Source organism: Hippoglossus stenolepis, chromosome 1 (assembly GCF_022539355.2).
Source record: "Hippoglossus stenolepis isolate QCI-W04-F060 chromosome 1, HSTE1.2, whole genome shotgun sequence".
Classification (NCBI taxonomy): domain Eukaryota; kingdom Metazoa; phylum Chordata; class Actinopteri; order Pleuronectiformes; family Pleuronectidae; genus Hippoglossus; species Hippoglossus stenolepis.
Window position 1 is genome coordinate 19,553,093 of NC_061483.1, and position 27,112 is coordinate 19,580,204.

The 27,112-nt window shown below is 40.5% G+C and overlaps 3 protein-coding genes across 3 annotated transcripts in view; 1 reads left to right on the plus strand and 2 right to left on the minus strand.

Moving 5' to 3' along the window:
• Positions 1 to 475: 475 nt before the first annotated feature.
• si:zfos-1056e6.1 (uncharacterized protein LOC107988029 homolog) lies at positions 476 to 4,304 on the minus strand. Its single transcript, XM_035151607.2, has 9 exons — positions 4,158 to 4,304; positions 3,128 to 3,195; positions 2,787 to 2,834; positions 2,573 to 2,637; positions 2,434 to 2,471; positions 1,833 to 1,912; positions 1,638 to 1,700; positions 1,486 to 1,536; positions 476 to 833 (listed from the first exon to the last, which is right to left on the minus strand). The coding sequence occupies exons 1-9, from the start codon at positions 4,228 to 4,230 to the stop codon at positions 780 to 782; spliced, it is 540 nt and encodes a 179-aa protein (XP_035007498.1). The 5' UTR covers positions 4,231 to 4,304; the 3' UTR covers positions 476 to 779.
• Positions 4,305 to 4,790: 486 nt separating this feature from the next.
• On the minus strand, positions 4,791 to 13,823 carry LOC118105038 (myosin-13). The gene is made up of 13 exons (XM_035152413.1): positions 13,723 to 13,823; positions 9,350 to 9,460; positions 9,105 to 9,226; positions 8,949 to 9,020; positions 8,543 to 8,734; positions 8,305 to 8,406; positions 7,606 to 7,731; positions 7,092 to 7,241; positions 6,764 to 6,877; positions 6,058 to 6,218; positions 5,850 to 5,982; positions 5,629 to 5,772; positions 4,791 to 5,177 (listed from the first exon to the last, which is right to left on the minus strand). Exons 1-13 carry the CDS (start codon positions 13,805 to 13,807, stop codon positions 5,103 to 5,105), a joined length of 1,587 nt encoding a protein of 528 aa, XP_035008304.1. The 5' UTR covers positions 13,808 to 13,823; the 3' UTR covers positions 4,791 to 5,102.
• Positions 13,394 to 27,112, plus strand: part of LOC118105022 — a 34,189-nt gene continuing 20,470 nt past the window's right edge. Inside the window, 10 exon segments of the mRNA XM_047339580.1 lie at positions 13,394 to 13,502; positions 13,592 to 13,659; positions 13,758 to 13,872; positions 13,995 to 14,155; positions 14,307 to 14,449; positions 14,552 to 14,714; positions 14,876 to 14,990; positions 15,113 to 15,273; positions 15,426 to 15,568; positions 15,671 to 15,833. Of these exon segments, the coding sequence (XP_047195536.1) occupies positions 13,602 to 13,659; positions 13,758 to 13,872; positions 13,995 to 14,155; positions 14,307 to 14,449; positions 14,552 to 14,714; positions 14,876 to 14,990; positions 15,113 to 15,273; positions 15,426 to 15,568; positions 15,671 to 15,833 (1,222 nt within the window). The 5' untranslated portion in view covers positions 13,394 to 13,502; positions 13,592 to 13,601.

Below are 27,112 nucleotides of genomic sequence, written 5' to 3' on the forward strand. Positions count from 1 at the left end.
ATAAATTATTATTTATTTATTTGAGCCTAAATTTAACATTTCTTCTATATATCAACATGAAAACAAAGAACCTAAGTGAATTGTTAAAATATTAGTTCTGTCCAAATTTAGCAAATTCATTATAATCTTGACATCTTAATCATCTACAGCAGAACAGCAAAATGTCTGCAGCCATGTTCTTCTTATTTCATCCCTATTTCTAAATTATTAATATATTTTATCGTTGGTAATTTCCCACAATAATTATTCTCAGAGAAGTATAACAATTTCAGACAATGCTAATATTTTTTTAAACATAAAATATCTATACTCTTGCAGAATAACCTAATGCACCTTTTAAACCATCAGGATTTTAAGAAAATGTACAATTTGGCATCTGCAGGGTCAATATATAACTGAATGGCTCTTTTTTTTGCGCTTGTGATCAATCATGATAACTTGAGGAATAAAAGTTACACTTGGCTGTGAAAAAGAGTAAGTTCTCAAATAAATGTGTTTTATTACGTTACACTTAGAAGAAACCTCAGTCGTGTCAGAATTGGAAGTTTATTAAATACAGGCCAATATTTAATCTAAACTGATGACGGCACATATTTGAATTTGAAGCACAATGATGAACATGCTCTATTACACTGTGGGCAACGTTTGATCTGAGGCCATTCACATTATAATCCATACAGACATAGTGACATGATAAAAATCTGCAGTGAATGATGAGTGTGACCACAGTCCTATAGATGGCCTGTGTTTTCTACAAAGTGGGAAATGTGAGTGTTGGTTCACCACAGAGGGGCCCTGGTCAGCACCCCCTTCCAGCTGTGAGAGTCCGCAACCTGTGACATGAAACATGAAACTGAGAAAAAACAAGTGTGGTGGCAATGTTGAATTGAGAGCAGAGTCTACTCTGGTATTTTTGCAAAGTTTAATATAGTACAAGCAGTTGGACTCACAACACATTCAATGTTACCTGCTTGTTTTGAGTCACATATTATCTAATTCTGAGCTAATGCTGAGCTTCGGGCCAACTTGTTTTGTCTGTATAAGGCGCCATCATCTTGCTGTTTGCAGGGTTATTTAGTACTTTACACAGAAAAGTAAAATGTAGGGTTTTATCACATTTTCTGCTTGGCCAGATCAATTCAGCATTTGGTCAATCTGGGTCATTGGATAGCGGAATACATTGAATCTATAACTTTCCATTTCCCGAGAAATGCTGCAGAAACTTGGAGGATATAATGTAAAATACAAAATATAAATATAAAAAATCCCTGGAAGAGTGTCTTAGATCAGTGCAATTAGAAGCCCTGATTAGAGGTAAAATTGGAAGTATAAACATTTACTTCTTGGTCGTGGACATAGGAGATGTGTTGAACCACAACTACCATGAAAGTTACACGGGGCACACAACAAGCCCTGAAATCTGAAGTGACTTAAAATCATTACTACATTATTATATGCTTGTTATGTTTAATCCGATTACCTCACCTGCATTCTCCTTTGAAGAAACCTCAGCTTCTGGTTGAGACATTCAATCTCCTGAGACACGACAGAGAGGCCACAGTCACGTGGATGTAAAAATGTCTATGGATGTAAAATATCACTTTCACATTTTAACATTGTTAAACAAGTTAAAGTACCTGGCCAAGCTTTTCATTGCACCTGAGTTTGATCTGAGGCAGAAGGTCCTCCAGTCTTTGAATCTACAACAAAAGAACTGAATTGATATTTTCATGGAAGAACAGTCTAAAACAATGAAGTTGTGCTTATTTCGAACAGAATTTGGATGTTCTGCTTGGTACATGTACACACTCCAAATTAATCCCATTTCATACCCTCCTGTCAATAGTCTGTAGCCTGGTCTTCATGCTCTTGTTGATCACAGTCATGGGAATGGTTCTGGGCTTGGGACGCACTGGGTACAGAAAAATAAGCCTTTTCCTCAGGTTGAATTTATTTCATCAGTGGTGTAATGTGCAAAAATGGGCATATGAGTTAGGCACATGTACAGAAGGACTATTACAGTTCTGCAACCTGGCTATATGTGTGAATACAGTGTTGGTTTGTGTCCTAATTTGTAACCTTAAATAAATGTCAGTCCATTTTGGTTTTGAACACAGCGCCCTATAAAGCTTATCAGTTAGTATTTTTGTTATATAATTTGATATTTTATAACAAATAATAAATACTGTGTAGATAAATAAGCTCTAGATTCCCCTGGAGGGATTTGTTGCCTTTGGACGGCGTTGAGGGAGCATTTTTCCTCTGTTTCTAGCCCTTATGATAAGCTACTATAAAGTTGAGCTCAGCCTTGAGAATGGTATTTACCAAGTGTAAATGTATTTCTCAAAATATCTCGCTATGAACAGTGCTGTGAAATGTAGAAGCCCACAGAACAAGCCCTTCTCCACAAGAAAACACTGAATCGGCTCTTACCATGCTGAAAGATCTTGGCTACCTCTAGCACATATGGCCTGTTGTGAACAATACATGGCAGCAGTTAGTGCTTAATAACAGCATTACGGTATGAATAGATGAGTAGAAATATGGGACTTAATGACTACAGACTCCTCACATGTGCTTGCTGTTAGCGGGCATGGAGCTGTTCAGAGGGATCAGACAGCCACGATGGTTCCTTATCTGCACACAGAGGAAACAAATTGTATCCAGCTCATTGTGTTTTTAACCACTTTAATTCCATATCAATAGTTTCAGCTATTTTAGTTTCAGATTTCACTTTCTTCATACCAATTTTCTATATATGCATGACGGCAAATACGTCATTGTACCTTGAATATTACATCGCTACAGTTCAGTCCAAAGGTAGTGGTGATGATCTTAAAGAAAAAATGGAGACAGTGCAAAAGATGTAGAATATTAACACATGACAGTTTCTTATGTTTGTGATTTTTACATAAATATTCATTGTTTATATTCTTGATTTTCAATATGTGAAAAAGAAGAGAACAGGTCCACATTTCCAAGTACTGTGTGAGATTTGACTGACACATTCACAGTACCAGCTGCCAAGAAATTGGTTAAACGGAATGTCTGCATGGATTGATGGATGGATGGATGGATGGATGGATGGACGGACGGACGGACGGACGGACGGACGGACGGACCATACCTGTATGATCATGGTGACATCAGCTGCTGGAGGGATGGACACCTCTCGGAGAGCCACCACTCTGTCATCTACAGCACATACAACACTTTTTAATATGCCACCCTTTAATGTGATCATGTTTTGTAACTAATAGATTTATTCATGTTTCATGTTTAGCACAATATCTGCATATTATCAGTGGAAGAATTCTCGCCTGCCATGTGGGTTCGATTCCCGGCTAATGCATTAAACTCTCTGATTGCAGTACCTCCAAGAACGGTGCACCAACACGTTAGGCGGTGGTGATGCCCCCTGACGCTGGTTGCCACCCTCCAATAAACCGAACGAAGAAGAACCACGACCGTAACATAGCAACTGTTGCTAAGTTTCGCTTACTGTAAGTTAGCAGAGACACAAAAAGACGTTGTTTGAACTGGTACCTGTACTATCTGCTATTTGATAACTGCACAGATACGTGTTGAACATGAACTGTAACCAGACGTGCACGTTTTTCACCTTGATTCCAATGTCTTTAATGACTTTATTATTATTTATAGATGCCTAACTGATGCCGATTTTGATTAATGATAACTCTCCGGATTAAAAAAAAGAGTAAAATCTGTGTTCCTCAATAGTAAATAACTTTTCTCTGAGGTATCTAGAAAGCACAAACACCGGAATACTTGTGTCTCGCAATAAATTAAGGCTTTTCATCCCCTCTTTTAATCGCGTCACAAACTCTTTAGAGCTCTAATTATAAACCAATAACTCCCAACAGTCAGATGCAGCTGTTGTTGTCCTCTTGAGCGTGAATGGATATTTACCAGCGACCCCCGTTGTCTTAAAAAGAGAAAAAAACGTCCATCACAGTAACGAATAACGCGGATACGTTCGATTGCTGTGAGAAATCACACAACAAATGAGCGCTCGGGCTCCATGTAGTCTTCAAAGCGTTAACGGGGCTGGTTGCCATGGACACGGACGCACACCTTAAAGAGGAGAATTGATCACTGATCGTTAAAAAAACAGAACCGGGCAGAAATCTACGAACCGTTTTTGTCAAGACGCCTCAGAGCGAACCAGGCCTTTAAAGTGCGTGATCTATCAAACCCTGCGTGAGACATTTCAACCCGCACACAGAGCTGCTGCAGTCACACCACAGACTGTATATAAAGGAGGGTCAGACACACTGGTCACACACTGGTCACACACGAGACACCAGCAACATCCGGCCAGGGAGTTTCATAATAATACCATAGACTGTATATAAAATACAAACAGAACAAGGCTCATTTCTGGTTTCTTCATCACCTACTCCAACAACATTAAAACACAAGGTCAATATTACCAATTTTTAGATAAGAAAATGTAGATTATTCATAGAAATTTAATTAATACATTCCAAGCAGTCGAATTTGAATGTCGGGGCTTGGATGACACCACAGGAGCCGTATGGAGGCATTTGATATTTTCTATCTGTGTATTTTTTTACCTTTGAAGAAGTAGTCCCCAGTTACTTCAATTGTATTGGATTTGGCTGCAACACTGTTTACCCCTGAGACTCCAAAAGTCAAAAACTTCACCCACCCCTCCATCAGCATAGTGGTGAGTAGATAATGAGTGATTTTTCATTTTCGGATGAACTTCCAGCTATGGGCAGAACTCTTTTTATTACACACAATCTAAAACATCTTGACCGAAGTGCTTCACAAAGTTAAAGGTAAAACAAGAAAACAGCCACATGCAATACATCAAAATACCAATGATAAAAATAAAATAAAACAAAATAATATCTGCAGGGATAAAAAACGTTCTCAACTCGAAAAGTTTCCATGTGAGTAAATAATAGCCCTCATATATTAACCAGAGATTACTTTTTAAATATAAGTTGAATTATATGTTATTAGAAAAGACAAGTTGAATCTGTTCTGCACTCCTCATTCAATTCATTTTCTGTTTCGGTATCAGCGGTTCTCAGCAGTCCTCCTCCTTCATGTCACTCTAGTCCAGGTTCTGGGAGATTGATACGGTTGTTGTAAGATGGCAGTCTCTTCTCAATGCTGTCATTGATCTGTTTAGAGAGACACACAGACGCAAAGTGCAAATAGTCAATGATCAAGTATTCTACGTTTGTCAATGCCGAATTTTGGAATTGGTATTTATGTACAACATTTTTTATTTCCATAAGGATCAGCATCTATTTCTTTGGTAGACTAACCTTATTCAAATATACTGCTACCCACTGTGATGTCTAGTGATGGCCTACCATCACATACATCAATATTTCATCATCAACATTACTGCCTATGGCAACAGAAAATATTTTCTCTGTTAATGAGAACTGTATGTTAGGCACACCCAACATCTGTGGACTTGCCCATGCATTTCCCACAAGCCTGATATTAAATCTATGTAAAACCATCTGGGCATGCTTTCAAGAACTGCATGTGCAAACTGAAAAAACTGTCCCAGAACCTAAACCACTGGGATATTGCCTGACAATTTGTTGAGCCTTGTCTCACCTCCTTCATCTCCCTCCTCAAAGCGGCCAGATTTCCCCCCTTAAGTTCATCCTTGAGTAACTGCAGCTTCTGCACGCACTTGGACAGCTGCTCCAACACAAGCTCATATGAGTCTGCAGACGCACTCGTCACTCTGTCCTCACTCTGGAGAGAAATGGGAGTTATGAGCTATCAACATTGGGGGAAATGAATGTAGTTATAAATGATAGGATCATATTTACCAGTGTGACGTGCTGAAGTTTGTCTGCCAGGTACTCTACCCTCTCTTTAATGGTGGTGAACATATCAAGATGCGAACGCAGTTCCACAGCAACAGCAGAGCACCTTGACTGTTCCGCCAGCTCCTGTTGGTCACTGTATAAGCAGAACAGTGAGACACAACTGCATACAGTAATCCATTTTTCATTTGCAATTGTGTCGCTGTCTCACTTGTAGCGTTTGAGGCTGTAGGAGAAATCAATCTCCTTGAATTTCGAGAACAGGAGATTCCTCTGCTTCCTCAGCTCCTGCAGGACTTTGTCATTCTCTTTCTTTTGCTTCTCCAGCTGTGAGTGTCGTTCCCTTTTTGTGATCCAGGTTCCCACTAACTTCTACACCCAGAAGACATGCAATAAGATATTTCATTATTACACAGCTGAAATAATAATAATAATAGTAATATAACTTTGTTTCTATAGCACTCATCTAAATTTTATAAAGTGCTTTACAAAAGACATAAAACAACACAGAACAACAGCAGGATAACATTAAAGAAAATATGAAAACACTCAACATCCATTAGTACAAGTTAAAACCAACTGTACAATAAAAATATGTTTTCATCAATTATTTAAAAACGGATCAAATACTGGCATGTCTAATCTCCTCAGGCAAGGAATTCCAGAGCCTCTGGACCCTGGTGACAAAAGCCCAATCACCCTCAGTTACCAGCTTTGATTCAGGAACTACTCACGAGTGTTGATTATAAGATCTTAGAGTACTTAGGAGCATACAGAGTTAGGAGCTCTCAAATGTAACTGGGGGCCAGACCGACGGGACCAGGCATAGCCACCAAGCAGTTTGCCTGCTAGATCGTCAGGGCCAAAGATAATTAACTCAGTAATAATATTGATTTGATCTCTGTCCACATCCATACCTGGTTTTCTGATTCTCCAACGACCAATTTGATGTTCTTCAAGCTCGCCTCAAAAGTGCGGATAAGTTTCGTCACTTGTGCGATGTTGTTGGTGACGCACTCGAAATTCTTACACTGCAGGGAGCAAAGTTTAGAACGAGTGTTAATATCAATTACTCATTGTCATCTTACACAATGTTTCTTGTTTGGAAGCAAATTATTATTATTGCAAAAAATTATTAGCCAGTGACAAAGTATGTGATCAAAAGAGGGAACTAGGGAACAACATCAAAATAAAAGCATTCACTATAATGATATTCCGAAGTAGTACAACTTGCACAATATGTACCAATATGTGTGTGTCTTGATCGTCGTCTTCAGACTCAGGAGGCACGAATTTGCACTCAGCCTCCTGAGCTTTTTTCCTCTGGGCGATGAGGTTGAGCTCCCTCTTATTATCCTCCTCATCGTACAGTTCCTTCAGCTGCTGTGACTTTGCCTATAGCAGAAAGAAGAAGAAAGGGAAGGAGAGATGGCAAACAAAGGAAGGTCAGAAGGAAACCAACTAGTAATGACTACACTTCAAAACAAAAATTACTTAACGCAGGAAGCTTTGTGAGCTAACAATGCACTTTAACCCACTAAGATGTTAGCTGTGCACTTATTTTTTGCACACTGTGTAGTAATTGGGAATGGTAATGTATGCAAACCTTTAAGCTGTGTCCATTAAAATGAAAAAGGGGCAGGTGAATAAATATTGAAAAGCCCCTGTAACCACCTAAGTTGTGACTCATAGAACTTGTGTCAGTGGTGATGAGAGCGGTGGGAAGTGAATCCCACCGTGTGAAAAGGTCACAAGTTACCTGAAGAGCTTTGTTGGCCAGCTGGGTCTTGTTGTTCTTGGCTTGCAGCTGGTGAAGAGAGGTCTTGTACTTCTGGATCTCTGTATCCAGATGATCTGACTGGCACTTGCAGGCCATACTGCCCCTCTGAATTGGTGAGAGTGGAAAAGTGAGGGGCAGAAAGAAAGAGAATGTGAAAAAGGTTAAGAGAGGAGGCAAATCTGTGACAAAGGTCAACGACTCTCCTGGACCAGGTCAGGAAGTACTATTCCACTATTCCACTATTCCACTGTCAAAGTCTCACATCCCACTTAATGTCCCCTATTCAAGGCACATCAGTGTCACACAAGCCATTATTACCCTGCAGAGCATGGCAGCACAGAACCCAACAACTACTGCTTCTGTGCATGATAAGAAAATGAACCAATTAGCAGACTGTGAACAAAACACAGATGATATATGTGTGTTTTCACTGTTATCCTCTGACAGACTGCACAGTTATTATCTTTGTAGAATTAACTTATCATGCCTACGGTGAAAACAGCCACACAAATAACAACATGATTTTTACAATCGGCAACTGTGAGTGTTGTTTTTTTATATCCCTGTGGGAAACACTGGTGCTGACAATACTCATTTAGCAAAATTTCCAGTGAGTAAGTGTAAATTTATGTGACACAAAACATTATTTTAAGGTTAAAATGTGCATGTTGTATTAACCTGGATAAGAGTTATGAGTTTCTGGTGATCCCTCATGTTGAACACAGCCTGACTGCACTTAAACCTGGTCTTCTCCATTTGGATCTCCAGTGTCCGTAGGAACTGAGAACACACGCGCACACACACACAAACACACATAGGTATTTTTAAAATCTCTGACTGGACTCATCTGTCATCAGGAAGAAATAAGCATTTTTCATGTTTTGCACATCTCTACATGATATTGAGGCATAAGTACCATAGCTATTTCCTCATCCTCACGGGCATGAGTATTAGGAGGTGGTGGACAATGGTCACTCTCAGGTTTCAGTCGCTGGCTCTCCTTCCTCAGCTGGACAAGGCGCTGCTGGTAGATCCGGGTGGTGTTTTTCAGCTTATTGAGATGCTTCATCTTAATAGCAATATCATTACTTGGTGTTGACTCGGCTTTCTGAGGAAAAGGCATTAAAAGGAAAAGTGTTGGTGAGAAAATAGAGATAGACATACAGACAGTGAAAGGGTGAAAAATCTTGTTTGAGGATATATTGGAGTTATACTTTTGGTGTGACAAAGGTATTATTATATATAATTAAGCCAAAGGTGTATTGTATAGTACAGTAAGAATGAACCACAAAAGACCCTGTAATATTGATTCCTTATTTTACCTTTCCTGGCATGCGAAAGACAGAGCCACCCAAGCCCCTCTGAGGAAAAGGGTTGGTGTTCTGTTCCTCAGCCTAGGAAGCAAAAGCAAAAAAAAACTATCAAAAAACAAAGCGGAGAGATAAACTTCATTTTTGTGTGGATTACACTAAACTTACAATATTCCGCTCTGACACTTTCTTGGCTAGATTCAGGTTCTGCTCCCTCAGCTGGTGTATGTTGTCATTGTTCGTCTTGATGGTGACATGATAGTTATGCATCTTTGCCGCCCTGATTTTCTCTGGTGGACATAATTAACCGTTAGATCCAATAGAACATTAACCATAGTGTTTCCTGTCTCAAATATTAACATTTTGTATTATAATGTTAAGCACAGGTTTCATGAACCCCTTTTCCAACTCACCTGAGTGCTTATCACTTGGGCAAACAGTTGACTTTCTTGTGTCGTGGATGTTCTCATCGTTCTTCTTAGTGGTGGCCCGAGAGCTCTGTTTCGAAGCTTTTCCAGTGCTCTCTGGTGGACATAATTAACCGTTAGATCAACAATACACAGAAATAATTGTTATTATTAATTCATTTACAGCTGTCAACTAACTCTTCCTTTTCTTTATTATTCGTGAGAAGGGGGATTCAGCATTCACATAATAAAAAAAGAACATAAGCAGAGCAGATTCAATAGGGTCCATGCACTGTCGTTCTCGGGCCCTTATGAACCATGGGGTGAAGGCTAATTTTAACTTTTTGTAGTAAAATGTTAGGTATGAGTTTCATGAACCCCTTTTCCACTCACTTGAGGGCTTCTCACTTGGGCCAACAGTTTCCATTTTATGTCGAAATTGTAAAATTGTGTTGCTAAATTCTCTTCTTCTTTTTTCCGTTTTCCCTGAAAGATTGAGGGCCCTATTAACCGTTAATTAACCATTAGATAGTGATGTGTTTGATGGATCTTTAAGATCCATCAAACACATCACTTGATAAAGACAAACTCAAAAGGAATGCTTTGATCTTGGCCTTCATGTCTTTTCCCTTTGATGTACTTTTTGTTCTTGTTCCTCGTTTAGACAATATCTCTATATCGTCTAATATAGAGATATTGCATAAATTCTGCAAAATTATGACTTGATTGACAGGTGACATCACGTTTTGAGTCACATATCAGATGAATAATATGGTTTGTTGTACGGCTGATTGACCTGAAGTCAAAGATTTTGTAGGAAGTAAAATGCAGTAATTCATTTTTTATCTACAGTGATGAGCAGGTATCGCTGAGAGACACCGATACCTGCTCATCACTGTAGATACAAAATAATGTTAGCAAATTTATATATTCGTCTTAGGTTAGCCTCCAGGCAAGATGCCATCTGTAATGATAATGCAAACAGTTTGATTGTTCATTATAGTTATAAATCAACATTAACCGCGTTCGAACTTATGGTGAAAGTACTTTTAAACTGAAGGTGACTGCGTGTTTTTGGAGAATAAGCTCCACCATGTAAGGTTGTTTAGCTCTCCATCCTAATAATGTTAACATTGATGCTTCACTGACAGTGAACGTTAATGTGAGTAACTTCAGTATTAAAATCATTTTAGATTATTGCTCCATAAATAACGTTAGTGCAGGTGCTGCATTGGTTGAGCTGGAGTTTGTTATTGCAGCTCATACGGTAAAGTGATGTTGAATTTAACAAAAAATTATCCTCCCGAGAAATTTTGAATGTGTGCCTAATGCTTGCTGCCGGTTTGAGAGAGACTGTTTCAGTTTGAGAGAGAGAGACACACAGAGAGAGAGAGAGAGAGAGAGAGAGAGAGAGAGAGAGAGAGAGAGAGAGATCAGTTTGAGAGAGAGAGAGAGAGAGAGAGAGAGAGAGAGAGAGACTGCTTCAGTTTGAGAGAGAGAGAGACACACAGAGAGAGAGAGAGAGAGAGAGAGAGAGAGAGACTGCTTCAGTTTGAGAGATTTGATTTTTAGATTTTTAAAAACGTTTATTTTTAAAACTTATAAAAATACAAACAAATGTTTCCATGATTATAAATGGATCTGTGCAGTACAGTTCAGACCAGAGCAACGTCAACACCTACCTAAAAATAATCTTAAATATTCAATATTCGCCTATCACAGAACGTACTGTCATCATAGCACCACTGTTTGATGAAACCATCCATGATATAAATACAATATATCAAAAGAAAATGTTCTACAAATAAATTCTAGAGTTTAAGCAAATGATTAAGAATCTATAAAAAGAAAGGATTAGAGAAATCTTAAATCGAAGTCCCCCCTCTTCTTTAGTCTCTGATGGTCTATTCCACTTCCTGTGGGTTGTCTTTAAAAGGCTGAGGTCAGATGAAGGGCGTGATATGTTTTACCAGGAAGACGAACACAGGTATGACCCATCCCTATCGGCGTCTGATTGGCTTCCTCTGATATTATTATCCTATCTAACCAATCAGAGGCAGAAAAGGGATGGTGATGCTTTCGCTGTCCTCGGAAAAAATTGGCTTGCAGGACATGAATTAATAATGCAGACTGCAGACGATTTGGAAATGGTTATACTGTCGCTATGCTGATTGAAAAATAAGTGGGTAATACACCGTATACCCATGTATACCCTGCACTACACCACTGGACATTATCCTCATATAATATCTTGTACAAATATAATGCTCACTAAATTTGAGCAGTTTATCAATTTAGAGAAATTTAGATGTCCCACACCTGTAACTTGAAAATATTAAAAGTCTGATATAATCTACACTAATAAACCCTTTCTTCCATAAGTACTTTATGAGCCTTATAATTTTGAGCCTACTTGTACAAATACTATTGTACAAGTACTTTTACAGTGAGGTTTTGGTGTGATATCTGTCTAAGTTCCTTCTACCGAAAAAAATTCAGCGTGTTCATCTAACTTGGATTTTTGATATGAAAAACATTTCTTCCATGAGTATTTTATGAGTCTTATATTTTTAAAATAGGTACATTTTAAAATACTTGTTAAAATAATATAAAGTACTTTTATTGTATAGTTTTGGAGTAATCCACTGCAAAAGGACATATACTACAGAACAAAAACATTTCTTCCGCAAGTAATTTATGAACCTAATATTTCGCAACAGGAAAAACTTTTTTTGAGGTTCTGGCGTAATCCACTGCCAAAGTCCCTTCTACTGAACAAAATTCATCCTTATGAGTCTGAGTTACCAAGTCCCTCTACTGAACAAAATTCATCCTTTTCATCTAACTTTGATATAGAATAAAAAATATTTCTTCCATAAGTAGTTTATGAGCCTTACACCTTTCCAGTTAATCTTAAAATACTTGTACAAGTAATGTGAAGTAGTTTTAGTGTGTAGTTTTTGAGTAATCTACTGCAAAAGTCCCATCTACAGACCAAACATCAGCCTGTTCGTCTAACTTGGATGTGGGATAAAAAAAACATTTCTTCCATAAGTAGTTTATGAGTCTTATATACAGAAAATACTTGTTAAAATAGTATGAAGTACTTTTACAGTATAGGATTGTAGTAATCCACTGCCAAAGTGCATGTAACAAAATGTGGCCAATTCATCTAACTTTGATATGGGATAAAAAAAACATTTCTTTCGTAAGTGGTTATGAACCTAACATTTTTGTAACAGGAACATCTCACACTGCATGCACTAGTACTATCAAGTACTTTTACAGTGTAGTTTTGAAATAATCCACAGCCAAAGTACCTATACGAGAGAACTAAATTCAGCCTGTTCCTCTGTTGATAAAAAAAACACTATTTCCTTAAGTACTTTATGAACCTATTATTTTGGCAACAGGAAACATCTAACATACTATGACGTACTATTTTCTTTGTGCAGTTTTGGAGTTATCCACGGCCAAAGTACCTACTAGAGAACAAAATTCAGCCAAGTCGTCGAACTTTGATATGGGATGAAAACAATTTCATACATAAAAGTGCTTTTAGTGTGTAATTTAGGAGCAATCCAGTGTCAATCCAATAAACGAGATACTCATAAACATGTCATATTTCCACCTCCATCATCTTTTGGGGGTTTGATGCATTTTAGTATCATAGATATTGAAAACTAACTGAAGGTCTGGCAACAACTCCATTATTAACTTGTTGGACAGGCTTTACACAGGCACTTTTAATACGTGGATTTGTGGATTCTCCCAACACTTTAATCTGTATGGTTTAAGATATTACGCGTTAATATAAATATCCCTGGTACAACCCTTATTTAATTCTACTCGATTATTTGGGTTCCTCCATTTGCAGTATTTTATCCCACACTGTGGGTTGAAGTGAAAAGTGAAAAGTGCTTGAAGCATCTTGCCTTCTCTGTACTCTTTGACTGAGTGAGTGGGACGAACTTCACAGGAAATGATGGCGCGACATTTACAGTAAAAGCTTTCTTTCCAAATCATGAAGACTGTGTGAGTGTGTGTACCGCCCTGTGCTCACTTCCTCCTACAACAGCAGCAGGGTGTAAACGTTTGGATTGTTGATTTTCGAGGGAAACACATGGAATAAATTACGTTTCAGCGCGGATCTACACAGGTAGGCAACATCTACGTCACCCGAACATGTCTCAGAGTTATTTGTTGTTTTTTACTAAGAAACTTATCCGTGTTTGGGTTTGCTTTCAGGCGAGAAAGGATGTTTTTTATTTTCCTGCTGATCATAGCGAACGTAACCACTGTCATATCTCTCCCAGGTACGTATAATATACTGCACATGTAGATCGTTTTTTAAATAAGCAATAACCTGACCTCCCTACCTGCTGTCTGCTCGTGTGATGTCTGTGTCATACAGGTGTTGATACGGAAACACATCTGGACTGCACCAACGACTATGACGAACATATGTTTTGTGAGTTTAAAGCGCAGAACTGCTCTGAATATAATGTGTCTCTCTCCACCAACGAGGGGTGAGTTGTTGACTTAGTCAGTAGTGAGCCAGTGTATTTCAGTGTTCAACTGTGCATTTTAAGCTTAGTTTTGTTGCAAACAAAACAAATTAAATTAAAATAATAATAAACTTTATTTACAGTATACAATGGCAGTCCCACAGAAGTTGCATTCCCAAGCAGTGTGGTTCCCAGTGTTGTTGCTCCTTCGAAACGATACTTGTTCCCGGAGAGACTCACACAGTAGAGGTTCGGAGAGGAAACCAAAGAGTGCAGTCAAAAATCTTCGATGTCACACAAAGCAGTAAGTTGGCTGCTGTTGGATGAAAAGTCTACAAATCTGCAGCGACCGGAAAAACATACGGAAGGAAGGAATAACATTGGATGGGTGCAACACAGGTTGTAGGTTCTTCAAGACGCTTTGTCTCACTTGTCTTTTCCCTGTTCCTCTACAGTTAAGCCCAAAGTCCCAACAATCATCTCAGTAGACGAAGTCAACGGGAATTTTCAAGTCAAGTGGAAAAACAACATGCAGGGATTTTTCGAAAGCAGCTTGACTGCTGAAGTGATGTACCGTAAAAAAGGAGATACAGAAAATGTAGGAGAGATGTCACACTGTATTACTCTGAGATCAATCGTCCTGGACAGATAAAGACACAGACTAGGCAAAGGCATTTGATTTCTTGTTTCTGTATTGCAGGTCACTAAGTCGTTCAAACCACAAACCATGGACAACCTGAATATCTATGAAATATCCGGTGAAGATTTAAAGCCAAGCACGACATATGTTGTCACTGTGAGGAGCTACACTAATCGCAGCGGCAAGTTTAGTGACAGCAGCAAAGAGGTGGAATTCTCAACCCGTAAGTGTCATCTTCTGTTGACATTTTATCACACGTTATTGCAGCGTGAAGAGGATTTCAACAAATAAGATAAAAAGTGTTTCACAAACAATTTACCATCCTACCTTTAAGATGTCAGGCACTACCAAGGTTTTTATCTTATTCACCTCTGTGTCATACAGGTGTTGATACGGAAACACATCTGGACTGCACCAACGACTATCACGAACATATGTTTTGTGAGTTTAAAGCGCAGAACTGCTCTGAATATAATGTGTCTCTCTCCACCAACGAGGGGTGAGTTGTTGACTTAGTCAGTAGTGAGCCAGTGTATTTCAGTGTTCAACTGTGCATTTTAAGCTTAGTTTTGTTGCAAACAAAACAAATTAAATTAAAATAATAATAAACTTTATTGACAGGACACAATTGCAGTCCCACGGAAATTGCATTCCCAAGCAGTGTGGTTCCCAGTGTTGTTGCTCCTTCAAAACGATACTTGTTCCCGGAGAGACTCACACAGTAGAGGTTCGGAGAGGAAACCAAAGAGTGCAGTCAAAAATCTTCGATGTCACACAAAGCAGTAAGTTGGCTGCTGTTGGATGAAAAGTCTACAAATCTGCAGCGACCGGAAAAACATACGGAAGGAAGGAATAACATTGGATGGGTGCAACACAGGTTGGAGGTTCTTCAAGGTGCTTTCGTCTCACTTGTCTTTTCCCTGTTCCTCTACAGTTAAGCCCAAAGTCCCAACAATCATCTCAGTAGACGAAGTCAACGGGAATTTTCAAGTCAAGTGGAAAAACAACATGCAGGGATTTTTCGAAAGCAGCTTGACTGCTGAAGTGATGTACCGTAAAAAAGGAGATACAGAAAATGTAGGAGAGATGTCACACTGTATTACTCTGAGATCAATCGTCCTGGACAGATAAAGACACAGACTAGGCAAAGGCATTTGATTTCTTGTTTCTGTATTGCAGGTCACTAAGTCATTCCAACCACAAACCATGGACAACCTGAATATGTATGAAATATCCGGTGAAGATTTAAAGCCAAGCACGACATATGTTGTCACTGTGAGGAGCTACACTAATCGCAGCGGCAAGTTTAGTGACAGCAGCAAAGAGGTGGAATTCTCAACCCGTAAGTGTCATCTTCTGTTGACATTTTATCACACGTTATTGCAGCGTGAAGAGGATTTCAACAAATAAGATAAAAAGTGTTTCACAAACAATTTACCATCCTACCTTTAAGATGTCAGGCACTACCAAGGTTTTTATCTTATTCACCTCCTGAAATCTTCATAGTCATGCTCCTGGAGAGCAAAGGATATACACATCGATTTTAGAACATAGGACAAGATGGTGAATATCCCTTGTACGTTTGAAGGTCTTCCGCACAAATTAAGTTCCCAACTACCAGTAGATGTGAGTAAACATTGAATTAGTCAGTAAACTGGGACATGATGAACATTACTGGTGCCTGCCATTGCTGCACGATGTGGTCGCTCAAACTGAAATAAATGTGAAATCATTAGGCTCTTTAAAGAACTGATGATGCCAGCATCTGCTGACGCAGTCTACTTACATGAATTACAGGTGTAATTCAGCTCAAGCTGTTATTGTGTGACACATAACACAAGCCTGGTACCAGGTTTAAAGGCATGTCCCTCTCTCTATTTAAATCTCTGTATTAGATTTCATCTGTACAAACTGTAAACCTCCTTCATACTTGTTACTTCCCAGCTGCCTCCCATTATGCCCTGCTCTTGGGTCTCATCCTCGGCCTCAGTATTGCTGCAGTCCTCATCGCCACTGCTGCATTTTACTGTTTTGTAAAGTAAGTTGTGTAGATAAAAGATTTACTTCTTTGTTTCTCTGTCAGCACCTTGAATCTCTTTTAACATGAAATTGCCTTGCCTCTGTTCATGAGTTAGGTAAAAATGTTTTTCTTTTAAATTCTGTAACTCCCTTTTTCATGTGTGTCACCTTGTTTTTGTCATGTTTGATTTTAGGGTGAGGAGGACATGGGACAATTGTCCAAATCCCAAACTTCCTATTTTACGTCCATATGCTGAAGAGGTGAGACACCCAGTAATCACCCACAAATCACCAACTTGCAGATCCAATTGTTGCATATATTTATTATCTCCACCAAGGAGGTAATGTTTTTTCACTGTCTGTTTGTATGAATTTAAGCAAGATTACACAAAACCAACTGAGCGGATTACCAGGAAACAGCCATTCAATTTTGCTGTTGATCAGGATCAGGGGCCACATCCAGGAATTCTTTTTCACTTTCTTTAACATTTTCACAGTTTTCCCAGATAATAATCAATGGGAAAAAAATCGAGCACATTTAAGGGAACTAATATGATGAGTGTGTATAATTTGGTGCAGCTTGATTGAATTTTAAGGGGACTGTTGGGCCTTGGCAGAGGAATGCCCTCTACTGAGTGCTATTCTAGTTTTTACTAAAGCACACTTAAACATCAAAGTTATAGTCATTACAATTTTCATAAGCTTATACTACTTATCGTCTGCATTTTTTCCCAGCAATAGACATTCACTCTATCAAGATTTAAAAAATACTTACTGGCATTTCCATTCTTAAGGGGCAGATAAGTGGCATTTAGGGACAACTGTACTGCCATGTGCTGCATGTAATTCCATTGGTGTAATATTCTGTATTTTTTTTAGATTAAAACTCAAGTTACCATGGCAACCACAGGTGTCTCAAAATAATTTTGTACTGAGCGACTTTAATTCTGTCCAGCAGCAACTGGAAGAAATCAATTGAAAAAAAAAGGTTCTGCACTGATCAATGGTTCACGTCTATTGGATAATAATATTTCCAAACTGAGCCTTTAACAGAAAATTGTCACATTTGTAGCCTTAATCTTGTTCATCATTTTTGTTTGCAGCTCTTGAAGCCCCAGGCACCCATCACCTCCTCTGTCAGTGTTGAGCCTCTTATTCCAGATGACAGCAAATCCTGGTGAGTATGGTTGCATTGGTGCATCAACTGTATAACACATTTCCCTCTATGGGATGTCTATGGGAGTATTTTGGCATTTTATTTTAAACCTGTTTCTCGGTTATCAGGTCAAAGGGATCACTGACAGACTCCTGCAGCGGGAACTTACAGCAAAGCAGTGGAATCGGCAGCGGCTCCTCTTGTCTCAGTTATGCTAACACAGAAGAGCATGACATTATGGCCAGTCGTCTCGATGCCCTCAGTAAAGCGTTACCCGGTATCAGCCCAGTATCACCTCTTACCTCCAATCTGCTCAATAAATCCAACCAAGCCGGTGGTTTATTCTCCGCTCCCTGCACTCCCTGTGGAGTGAAAGCTGTGGAGGTGAATTCTGGATCATCAGACTTCGACAATAAAAGCTATTCAATTCTCATTCCCAACCTGCCGCATCAGGACGGCTCTGAAGTCCAGACACAGGCTGAGATGGTTTGTGACTCTGCGTACCATCCTGTTGAGGGTAACATGGTGACCTGCCCTGATCAAGGGGCACCAGCTTGTCCGCTTCTTAATTTATCTTTGTCAGGTTCACCTCTAATGGCTACAGAAATGTCGTATCAGCAGTGCAATGCAGATTCAGGGCGATTATCATATGAAGAGGACTCCAGTTTGTTCTCAATCTCTAGTGACACCGACACAACCGCCTCCTGTGATCCTGCGCCCAGAGTTGAGGCTGGGTATGAGAGCGTTGACGAGGGGGCTAGTAGGACAACTGAGCCAAATCAAGAAAGGAAGGTGGCCACTATAAGTGATGACAATACCAGCTACGTGCCTGCTGGCTCACAAAGCTGTCCTCAAGTGGATGATGCCTACCAGCCATTTCAAACTCTAGTGGGGCAGCCTGCGAGTGAGTAACATCGAGACAAATTTCCAGTGGAATCATTCACCAACATCTCACTAGCGATTCCAGGTTTCCTTGACTCTTCTCTCTGAGCTTCAGAGACCTTTTCTCTCTTTGCTCTCTGCTGACCTGCCTATGGCAGTTTTCACAGTTTTATCAGAGTGTGTTGCACTGAATTTTGATGCTTTCCTGTTTTTCCATTAATTTATATGATTAATATATGTAATGTCTGCGTCTTTACTGTGGAGGAATTTGGTTACTGTCAATACAATGCCAAGAAAAGAATTTCAGGAGGAAGATTTGTTTCCTCATTTTGCATTCCGAGAATAGAGTCAAAATGTAGTGAATACATTTTATATTTCAAGAATGAAGTCAAAGAATTTATCAAACTACTAATGTTAGCCCACATGATTGCATAAATGCTTGCGTAAATGAATTGGTTAAATTGCACAAAATTGTTTTTTAGTAACAAACAGTTGTCATGCTTTGCTGGCAACTTCCTCATTGCTCTTCTGTGGAACTGCTGAGACGCTTCCATAGAAACACACACAAGCGTCACACAGCATTCTATGCTTATAACCACAGTGAGGAAGAAACCTCTTTCATAATAATACAACGTGTGAATCAGTGGTAAATGTTACTATTATGGTATATTTTTTGTTCAAATAAAAGTTGTTAACACTGTGGCCTGTGGATCATGGCTTTTTGGTTTTTGCTTCTGATTTTTTTATTTTGTAAAACAAAAGAAGCTTTTTCAATTGACATCAGTTCATCTTAGACACATCTGAAATTAACATTAAAGTTACTGGCACAAACATTGCTGGACCCAGTAAGTAAAGGATTTTAAGACCTGTTATTGTGTCTCACAGTAAGAACAAAAATGCCCAGTCATATTTAAAATCCACTTACTGATTCATTAGTACATTGGGATATGAAAACAAAAGTAAAAAGTAACTCAGCATCCTCCTGGTGGCCATATTTATAAATACACACCATTACTGAAAAACAACATGATCACTGACATTAAAGGTGAAGTGTGTAGAATTTAGTGACATCTAGTGGTGGAGGTTCAGATGTAAATATTAAGTATTTAAATATAAAAGGCCCATTCTAGGGTAAAGAAAACAACAATTGGTACAATTTAGAGGAAACACACTAGTGAAAACATAACTAGGATTATTTTATAATCAACTTCTGCCAATAGATCCCTTTCACCTAAATCTTACACACTGGACCTTAAATTAAACTGGACCTGTATTTAAACCAAATACAGATATATTGTACATTTGATTTACCGCATGTTTTATTTTGAAGAACTGTGAAAAAGTGCTCATAGTTTTATGCACTTTTACACTCACATGAGAACAAGATACAGTATTTACTGTATTTCCTGTAATTGGAGAGGCCACTTAAGCAGTGAAGAAGGTTTTTGATTGGAAGAATCCAGGGGAGGAGCAATGGTGTCCCAGAGTAACCTCTGATTTAATCTGAGCTCCATTGGAATTTTCTGTCACTGCTGAAAGTCTCGTGAAGCTGGTGACGCGTCTGCACTGAACAGCTCCTCTTGCACACCTGACGCTCGGACCGCAGCATGCAGCAACCAGGCCGGCTGAGGCTGAGGCCGTGGCTGGAGGAGCAGATTCATTCTGGGAGGTATCCAGGGGTCAGCTGGCTGACATGTAAAACTCATATTTAATTACAAATAATCCGTGCTAATCCTTTCAGTTCATTCAACTGGCATCTTCTCATGATGTTCAGGACACTTTAAAAAGTAATCGGTGTCAGATTACCTGCTTACAGAAACCAGAGAAAAAACACTGACAACTTTCTTTGGATTTTGCTCATTTGTGGATTACTTTGTGTACAGAATCCACTTTAATAATTTTAATTAATTTCATATAATAAATCTAATATGAAGTGCTTTTGTTTGATCATCTCATCACCAGATGTTTTTGCTTAATGGGTTCTGAGCATAGATGCCATACACACACACACACACACACACACACAGACGCCTGTCTTGGGAAAGTCATGGTTTGTGACTCTAGCAGCATCACATCACATGGGAAAGCTCCACTTTACTTGCTGTGAATGTGCAGGAGGATCATGTTGCAGGCAAAGTTCAACTGCTCAATAATAATGATATAATCAGCAACATAAATAATAAAGTAATACAAATAATAATAATAATACACAGAACATATAAGGATCAACATTATAGTTTTTCAGAGTGGAAAATAGATGCTGTGTAAAGTTTAAAATAGCTGATATTACCTCTGCTCCTTGTTTGTGTTCTGTAAATGATCCAGTGGATCCTTTAAAGCTCCAGTGACTGTCTGAAGGTCAGTCGACAGATTGTCACTAATTACAACTATGTCACAGACAGTGTTAACAATAACAATATATAGTTATAAATGATTCACACTGATTTTATCTGTTAACAAATAACACACCTAGAATTGCACAAACCTCTGCCAAGGCCCAGCAGTCCCCTTATGAAGCCACATTTAAATTCACTAGATCTGCATATGACCTCATAAACAAACCATCAGTCCCCTAAACAAGTCTGATTTTTCATCATGATCCATGAATTATTCTGAGAAATCTTGAATAAAAGATGAATGAATAAAATAAGAAATAAAATAGTGAAAATAACGTTTTTAAGTTAGCTTAATAAGAAAATTAAGTTTAATAAATGGGTAATTATTTGATTTAACAAAAGGCCGAGGCACACAGGAAAGTCTTCAGGATTGATTTAAAAGAACCAAGAGTTGCAGCTGACCTGCAGTGTAAATGTAAACGAAAACTGCAAATGTAAGGGGTTCTTCCTTCACCCTTTGCACAGTTGGTAATCCATCCAGTATCCTGCTAAATAACAGAGAAACAAACAAACAAAAATGAAGCTCTGCGAGACTCATGAAAACTTTAACCAATACTTGTTGGAACACACACCTAACCTTAAAACACCTTAAAATGTAATGAATCATGTATAGGGACCTGATTAATCCCCATAAAAAGAATGTGTAAATAGATTTAGGTCCCCACAACATTAGTAGTACCTGGACTACACACACACGCACAGTATTGGACCAGTCTTTGTCCCCATGCTTGTTCGCTTTAGGACGCTACCATCCAGGCGAAGACAAACCAGATCCCAAGACATGGAAGGCAAATTTTCGCTGTGCGTTGAACTCTCTGCCTGACATCTGTGAGCTGCGGGAGCACAGCAGGAAGAGAGGCAGCAATGCCTACAGAGTCTACAGGATGCTGCCCAGCACACAGGCACACCGACGCAGGAGAGGTAGGACATGCACGTAAAACATCTGCATCACTTCAAGTTTGTCTCAGAAACCTCACGGGCTGACCTGTTCACCTGCAGGGCTGCGGTCCAGCAGGCACAGAGAGAGGCAGGCCAGTTCAGGTGATGGTACAAACACCGTGCACAGTTGGCAACCCACAACAATAAGACTCAACTCAGACCTAACACAGAGGGTTGAGACCCCTGCAGAGGACATATCCAGCAGCTCTCAAACTCAAGGTGAGGTTTGTTGTTGAGGATGTTGATTCTAGAAGATGTTGCCTCATAAAGATGATGGTTATTATTATGTTGATGTGCAGGGACATGGGAGGCCGAACCAGAGGAGCAGGAACAGACTGAGGCTGTGTTTAAGGTATCAGACATTTAACCTACTGACTGACAGCAGCAAGTTTTATTCTTCTTAACTAACATTGTGCAGTTCATCCTGTTGTGTCTGCTATAGCTGATGGACCATTTGAGCAACGCTGACCTCTGGAACCAAAGTGGGGAACAGAGAAAATGGAGAACACACACACTGTGGGACCACTGGCACTGTAGGGGACTATATACATATACACACACACGCATATCAACGTATACTGTGCATATACTACTTACATATATTCATGGATGTATACATATATACATATACAGATTGAGTACTGGATTATTGGCACTGCTGAATTTCAAGTACACAATTTAGAATAACTAAAGTAATAGATGCAAATGAACCAATATCGTATATAACCAGAACATTTTAATATAATGGAGCGAGGTTACTGAACAAAAAAAAAGAACCTTGCATAACAGTGACAATATACAAACACAAAATGTACTCAGACACAACTATCAGCACCTCTGCATGGTTCCTGTTGCCATTTAGAAGCTTCCTTAATCTGTCTGCTGGTACTTTGTGCTACGTTGCATGGCCTTCAAGCGCTCAGTCAGCAGGAGTCCCATTATTGGCAGATTTGAGCTCTTTCCAACGGTTTTCAATAGGATTAAGTCAGGACTCGTTGTAGGTCAGTTTCAAACCCTAACCCTCTTCAGACATTATTTGGTGCTGCAGTGTGTGAGCTTTGTGTCAATATCCTGCTGAAAGACACAAGTCCTTCCCCCTTTAAGCCTGCACATTTCTCACCAAGCAACACAACGTCCATTCCACATTTGCATTTTTTTTTACTATTATGCAAGTTAGGCATTTTGGTTATACAAAATATGTTCATCTGCATTTATCTCTTCAGATATTCTGAGTGATGTAAATTTAATAAATGTAGCAAATGCTTAAGACAAAAATGTGGAATTGTGGGAGTATTAGTGTGGGATATACCATGAAAAATAAATTTTATAAATAACAGAAGTGCAAGGTACATGTTTAAGCGTGTGTGTGTGTGATCACATGAAGCAAAGTAGTAAATCTTTGCTGCATTGGTGTGAATTTGCTGTTTTCTGCTCTGCAGGTGATGATAACTCGTACTCTCTGCACCAGGAGAACCACACTGATCTGTTTGGTCCAAATTACCTGAAGGAGCTCTTTGATTGGTCCACAAATCAGCAAAACCTGATGCTGTGGACCAGTGGTTCTCCTGTTGAACGTATAACATACGTGTGTTGTTTCTAACCTTCAGCTGTTTTCCTCCTCCTGTCTATCTGCTGTTGTGCATATGATACCTTAAGCATGTGTAGCGTGAGGGAAATCGGGGATAGTGAAAGGTTGCCACAACGCCACCTGGGGAATTTCACCAACAGGAAATACTAAAGTATTGTAAGTGCAACAGCACAGGTTCGTTTGAATCACGGGGCAAGAGACGTGTTTAACTAGTACAAAAGAACTTTAATATAACTCAAATAAATGCAAACAAAAGCACAATGAAACAAACAAACAAACAGAATACCAATTAACATATGAAATAAAACACTTATGACAAGATCACACAGGGACAGGGCTGGGACCTACCACGGCGACGAGAACCAAAGAAAAAGGGGAAGGATTAATAAACTAACCACCCGCGACACTGCAAACCAACAAAACGGGTTGTGAAGAAACGCCACCACCAGGGATTGGGTCGTCGCCTCAGGCCCACAGTACCTGACCAACAATAAAAAGATAATTAAAACATGTCAGTGTTAACTCCATACGAATAAACAAACCACACATACAAAACAACAAAATACAAACCAATATAAACAAGGTAAATAAGATTAAAGGTTACTAAAAGCTGGGCGTCCCTCCGAGGTGGTCACTCCATGCGCCGTGGAGGTGTAGCGTGGAGAGCCACAGTGAACGAGACAATACTTTTAAAAACGACACACTTCCTTGGTCCGAGCCAGGCAGTCTTTAACTGTTCGAACCGTGCCTTTATCAGCCGCAACAGTTCATAAAAGTGTCGTTTAAGCCAGTGCAATTTCCAGTAAAGCCAAAACACAGTTTCAGAAAGCCAAAACAGCAGGTCCGTCTACAGCGTGGTGGCCAATGACAGCCGACGAAGGAGCAGGGCCTCTAGGAAGGGGAATAAACAAATTTAGTAATTCAAAGGACAAAATAACAGAATTTGATGCTTAATGGGACCATACGCACCACCCTGTCATGCCAAGGTACAGCCACAGCAACCCGGAGGGTGGGAGTCTCTCCAGATGTAGCTGAATCCAGCTGTAGCATAACAAACAGTCAGCTGGGGTGAAATAAGCGAGAGATAGGCAGACAACGTTACTCATTAAGCAGACCCGCAACTGCACCCCGAAGGTCCCTGGCAGAGCGATCCCACGCCAGCAGTCAGTCGCACTGCGTATGAGGGGGATATTTGAGGGAGGCGCTGGCTGTTATACCAAAACGCCAAACTCCGCCGCGGCAACAAAAGTACCTCTTCCACGCTTAACCCAAAGACCCACCGGAGAGGAGCGGAAACGGAAGGAGGGTGAGCCAAACACGGCCGCCTCCTTAAATACGGGGCGCATGACGTCGCCTAACCACCAGTGCGCCATTACAACAGGTAAAGCGCCCCCCAGCGGCAGGGGGGGGAGCGCGCATCTGGCTACACATGACACCATTAAATGGTGTGCCTTTGGGCATTCAATAAATTTGGGGGTTTGATACCTTTTAGTATCATAGATATTGACAACATAAGTTATGACTATAACTATGGATCTATTAGACCGAACGATGACCGTCACCACGGTCTTTACCTTGAATGATGTCCTCATCTCCCTATCCTTGAGACTATATATCAACAATGTCACGCGAGTGACCTTAGGGGGCTGGGCTCGCCGCCCATAAAGCTCCCCGGTGAGCGCGGCCGCCTCCTCCTTGTCTGAACGCCTCAGCCTGTTCTGAGTGACAAGAGAGGGTGATGGTCATCGTTCGGTTTCAGATCCATAGTTATAGTCATAACTTATGATCTATTTCGACCTCACTCAGACCGTCACCACGGTCTTTACCTTGGATGACTAGTATCATCAGGGTTGCGAAGAACAGAGGACTCCACTGCCTCACATCCTCGCCCAGCAGCTGAGAGCAGCACCGCGGAAGCCAGTGGTGTGGGGGAAGCCACGTTGATCCTGTAGAACCTAGAGAACGTGCAGGGAGCACTCCATGTTGCTGCTGCACAGATTTCTGAAAGAGGGACCCCCTTCAAAGCAGCCCAGTAAGTGGCCACACACCTGGTGGAATGAGCTACCAAGGAATCTGGGACTGGTAGGTTCTGTCCAGAATAGGCCTCAGCGATAGTGTTAACGATCCAATGGGACAAACACTGTTTAGACACAGGGTGGCCGACTTTTTTACCACCAAAACAGACAAATAACTGAGTGTGAGCCCCTCAGAGACTTTGTGCGTGCAATATAAGCCTTCAGTGCCCTTACTGGGCACAAAGTAGGCAGGCCGGCTTCCTCTTGCAGTAGAGCTGGATCAGGTTGAAAAGTGCTGATCTCAACCACCTGATTTACCGTCTGAGGGTTTATGACTTTAGGCAAAAACGAGGGGTTTGGCCAGAGAGACACACCCGAGTCACCTGCCCTCCATCTTAAACAATCGTCACTTATAGACAGAGCATGCAATTCACTCAACCTTTTGGCAGAGCATATAGCCAGGAGGAAAGCTGTTTTGTGAGATAGAGACTTAAGGCTGGATTGCCCTATGGGTTCAAAGGGAGACTGCATCAGGGACCGTAATACCAAGGGGAGTTCCCACGATGGAGCCCTGGGAGCCCTGCTTGGTCGCAGGCGGTATTCTCCTTTAATGAACTGAGACACTAGAGGATGTCTCCCAACTGTAACTCCCACTGTCCCATGGAAGAAAGAAATTGCGGCAGTGTATACCTTAATGGTGCTGGGCGCCCTGTTCGAGTCCAAAAGTGACTGAAGGAAGCGGAGAACCAGCTCAATAGGACAAGTGGCTGGATTTTCCTGTCTGTTGCGACACCATGTAGAAAACACACTCCATTTTTGGCCATAGTTAGCCCGGGCATTGTCTATGGTCCTCAGGACAGCCTCATCTAACCCCTGAGAGAGGTACTGAGAAGGGGCCAAGCCCAAAGCTGCAGGATGTCTGATCTGGGGTGCCATATCTGACCTTCTGCCTGGGAGAGGAGGTCTGCTCTGACTGGCAGGGCCCATGGTTGACCGTGAACCAGGCGAAGGAGCGTTGGGAACCAATGCCTCCCTGGCCACCTGGGGGCTTATAACAGCACCTCGTAGTGGCCCGAGGCAATCCGGTTGAGTACCTGGGGAATCAGAGGGAATGGAGGAAAAGCGTACAACAACCCTTCCGGCCATTCTTGAGATAGTGCATCTAGGCCTAGAGGACCTCACTGGCCTTTCAGAGAGAACCACATCCTGCTGTGGGTTGTCTCTGCTGATGCGAATAGATCGGCCCGAGCCGTGCCAAACCGACTCCATAAGAGGGATACAACTTCTGGATGAAGCCTCCACTCTCCTGGGAGAGGACCAGTCCTGGACAGGAGGTCTGCGGCTCGATTTACAATCCCTGGGATAAAGATTGCTTTGAGTGAAGCCAGATGCTGAAAGGCCCAAAACAGGAGTTTCTGTGCCACCTGGAGGCAATGCAGGGACTTTGTGCCTCCCTGGTGATTTATATGATACACAGTTGAAGAACTGTCTGTTCTTATGAAGACATGCCTGTCCTGGATGGAGGAAAGGAGCCTTCAGAGCAAGGTGAACCGCTCTCAACTCCAGATCAATGATGTGTTCGCCACCCCAAGGGGGTATCCACGAACCGCGCACCATCCTGCCTTC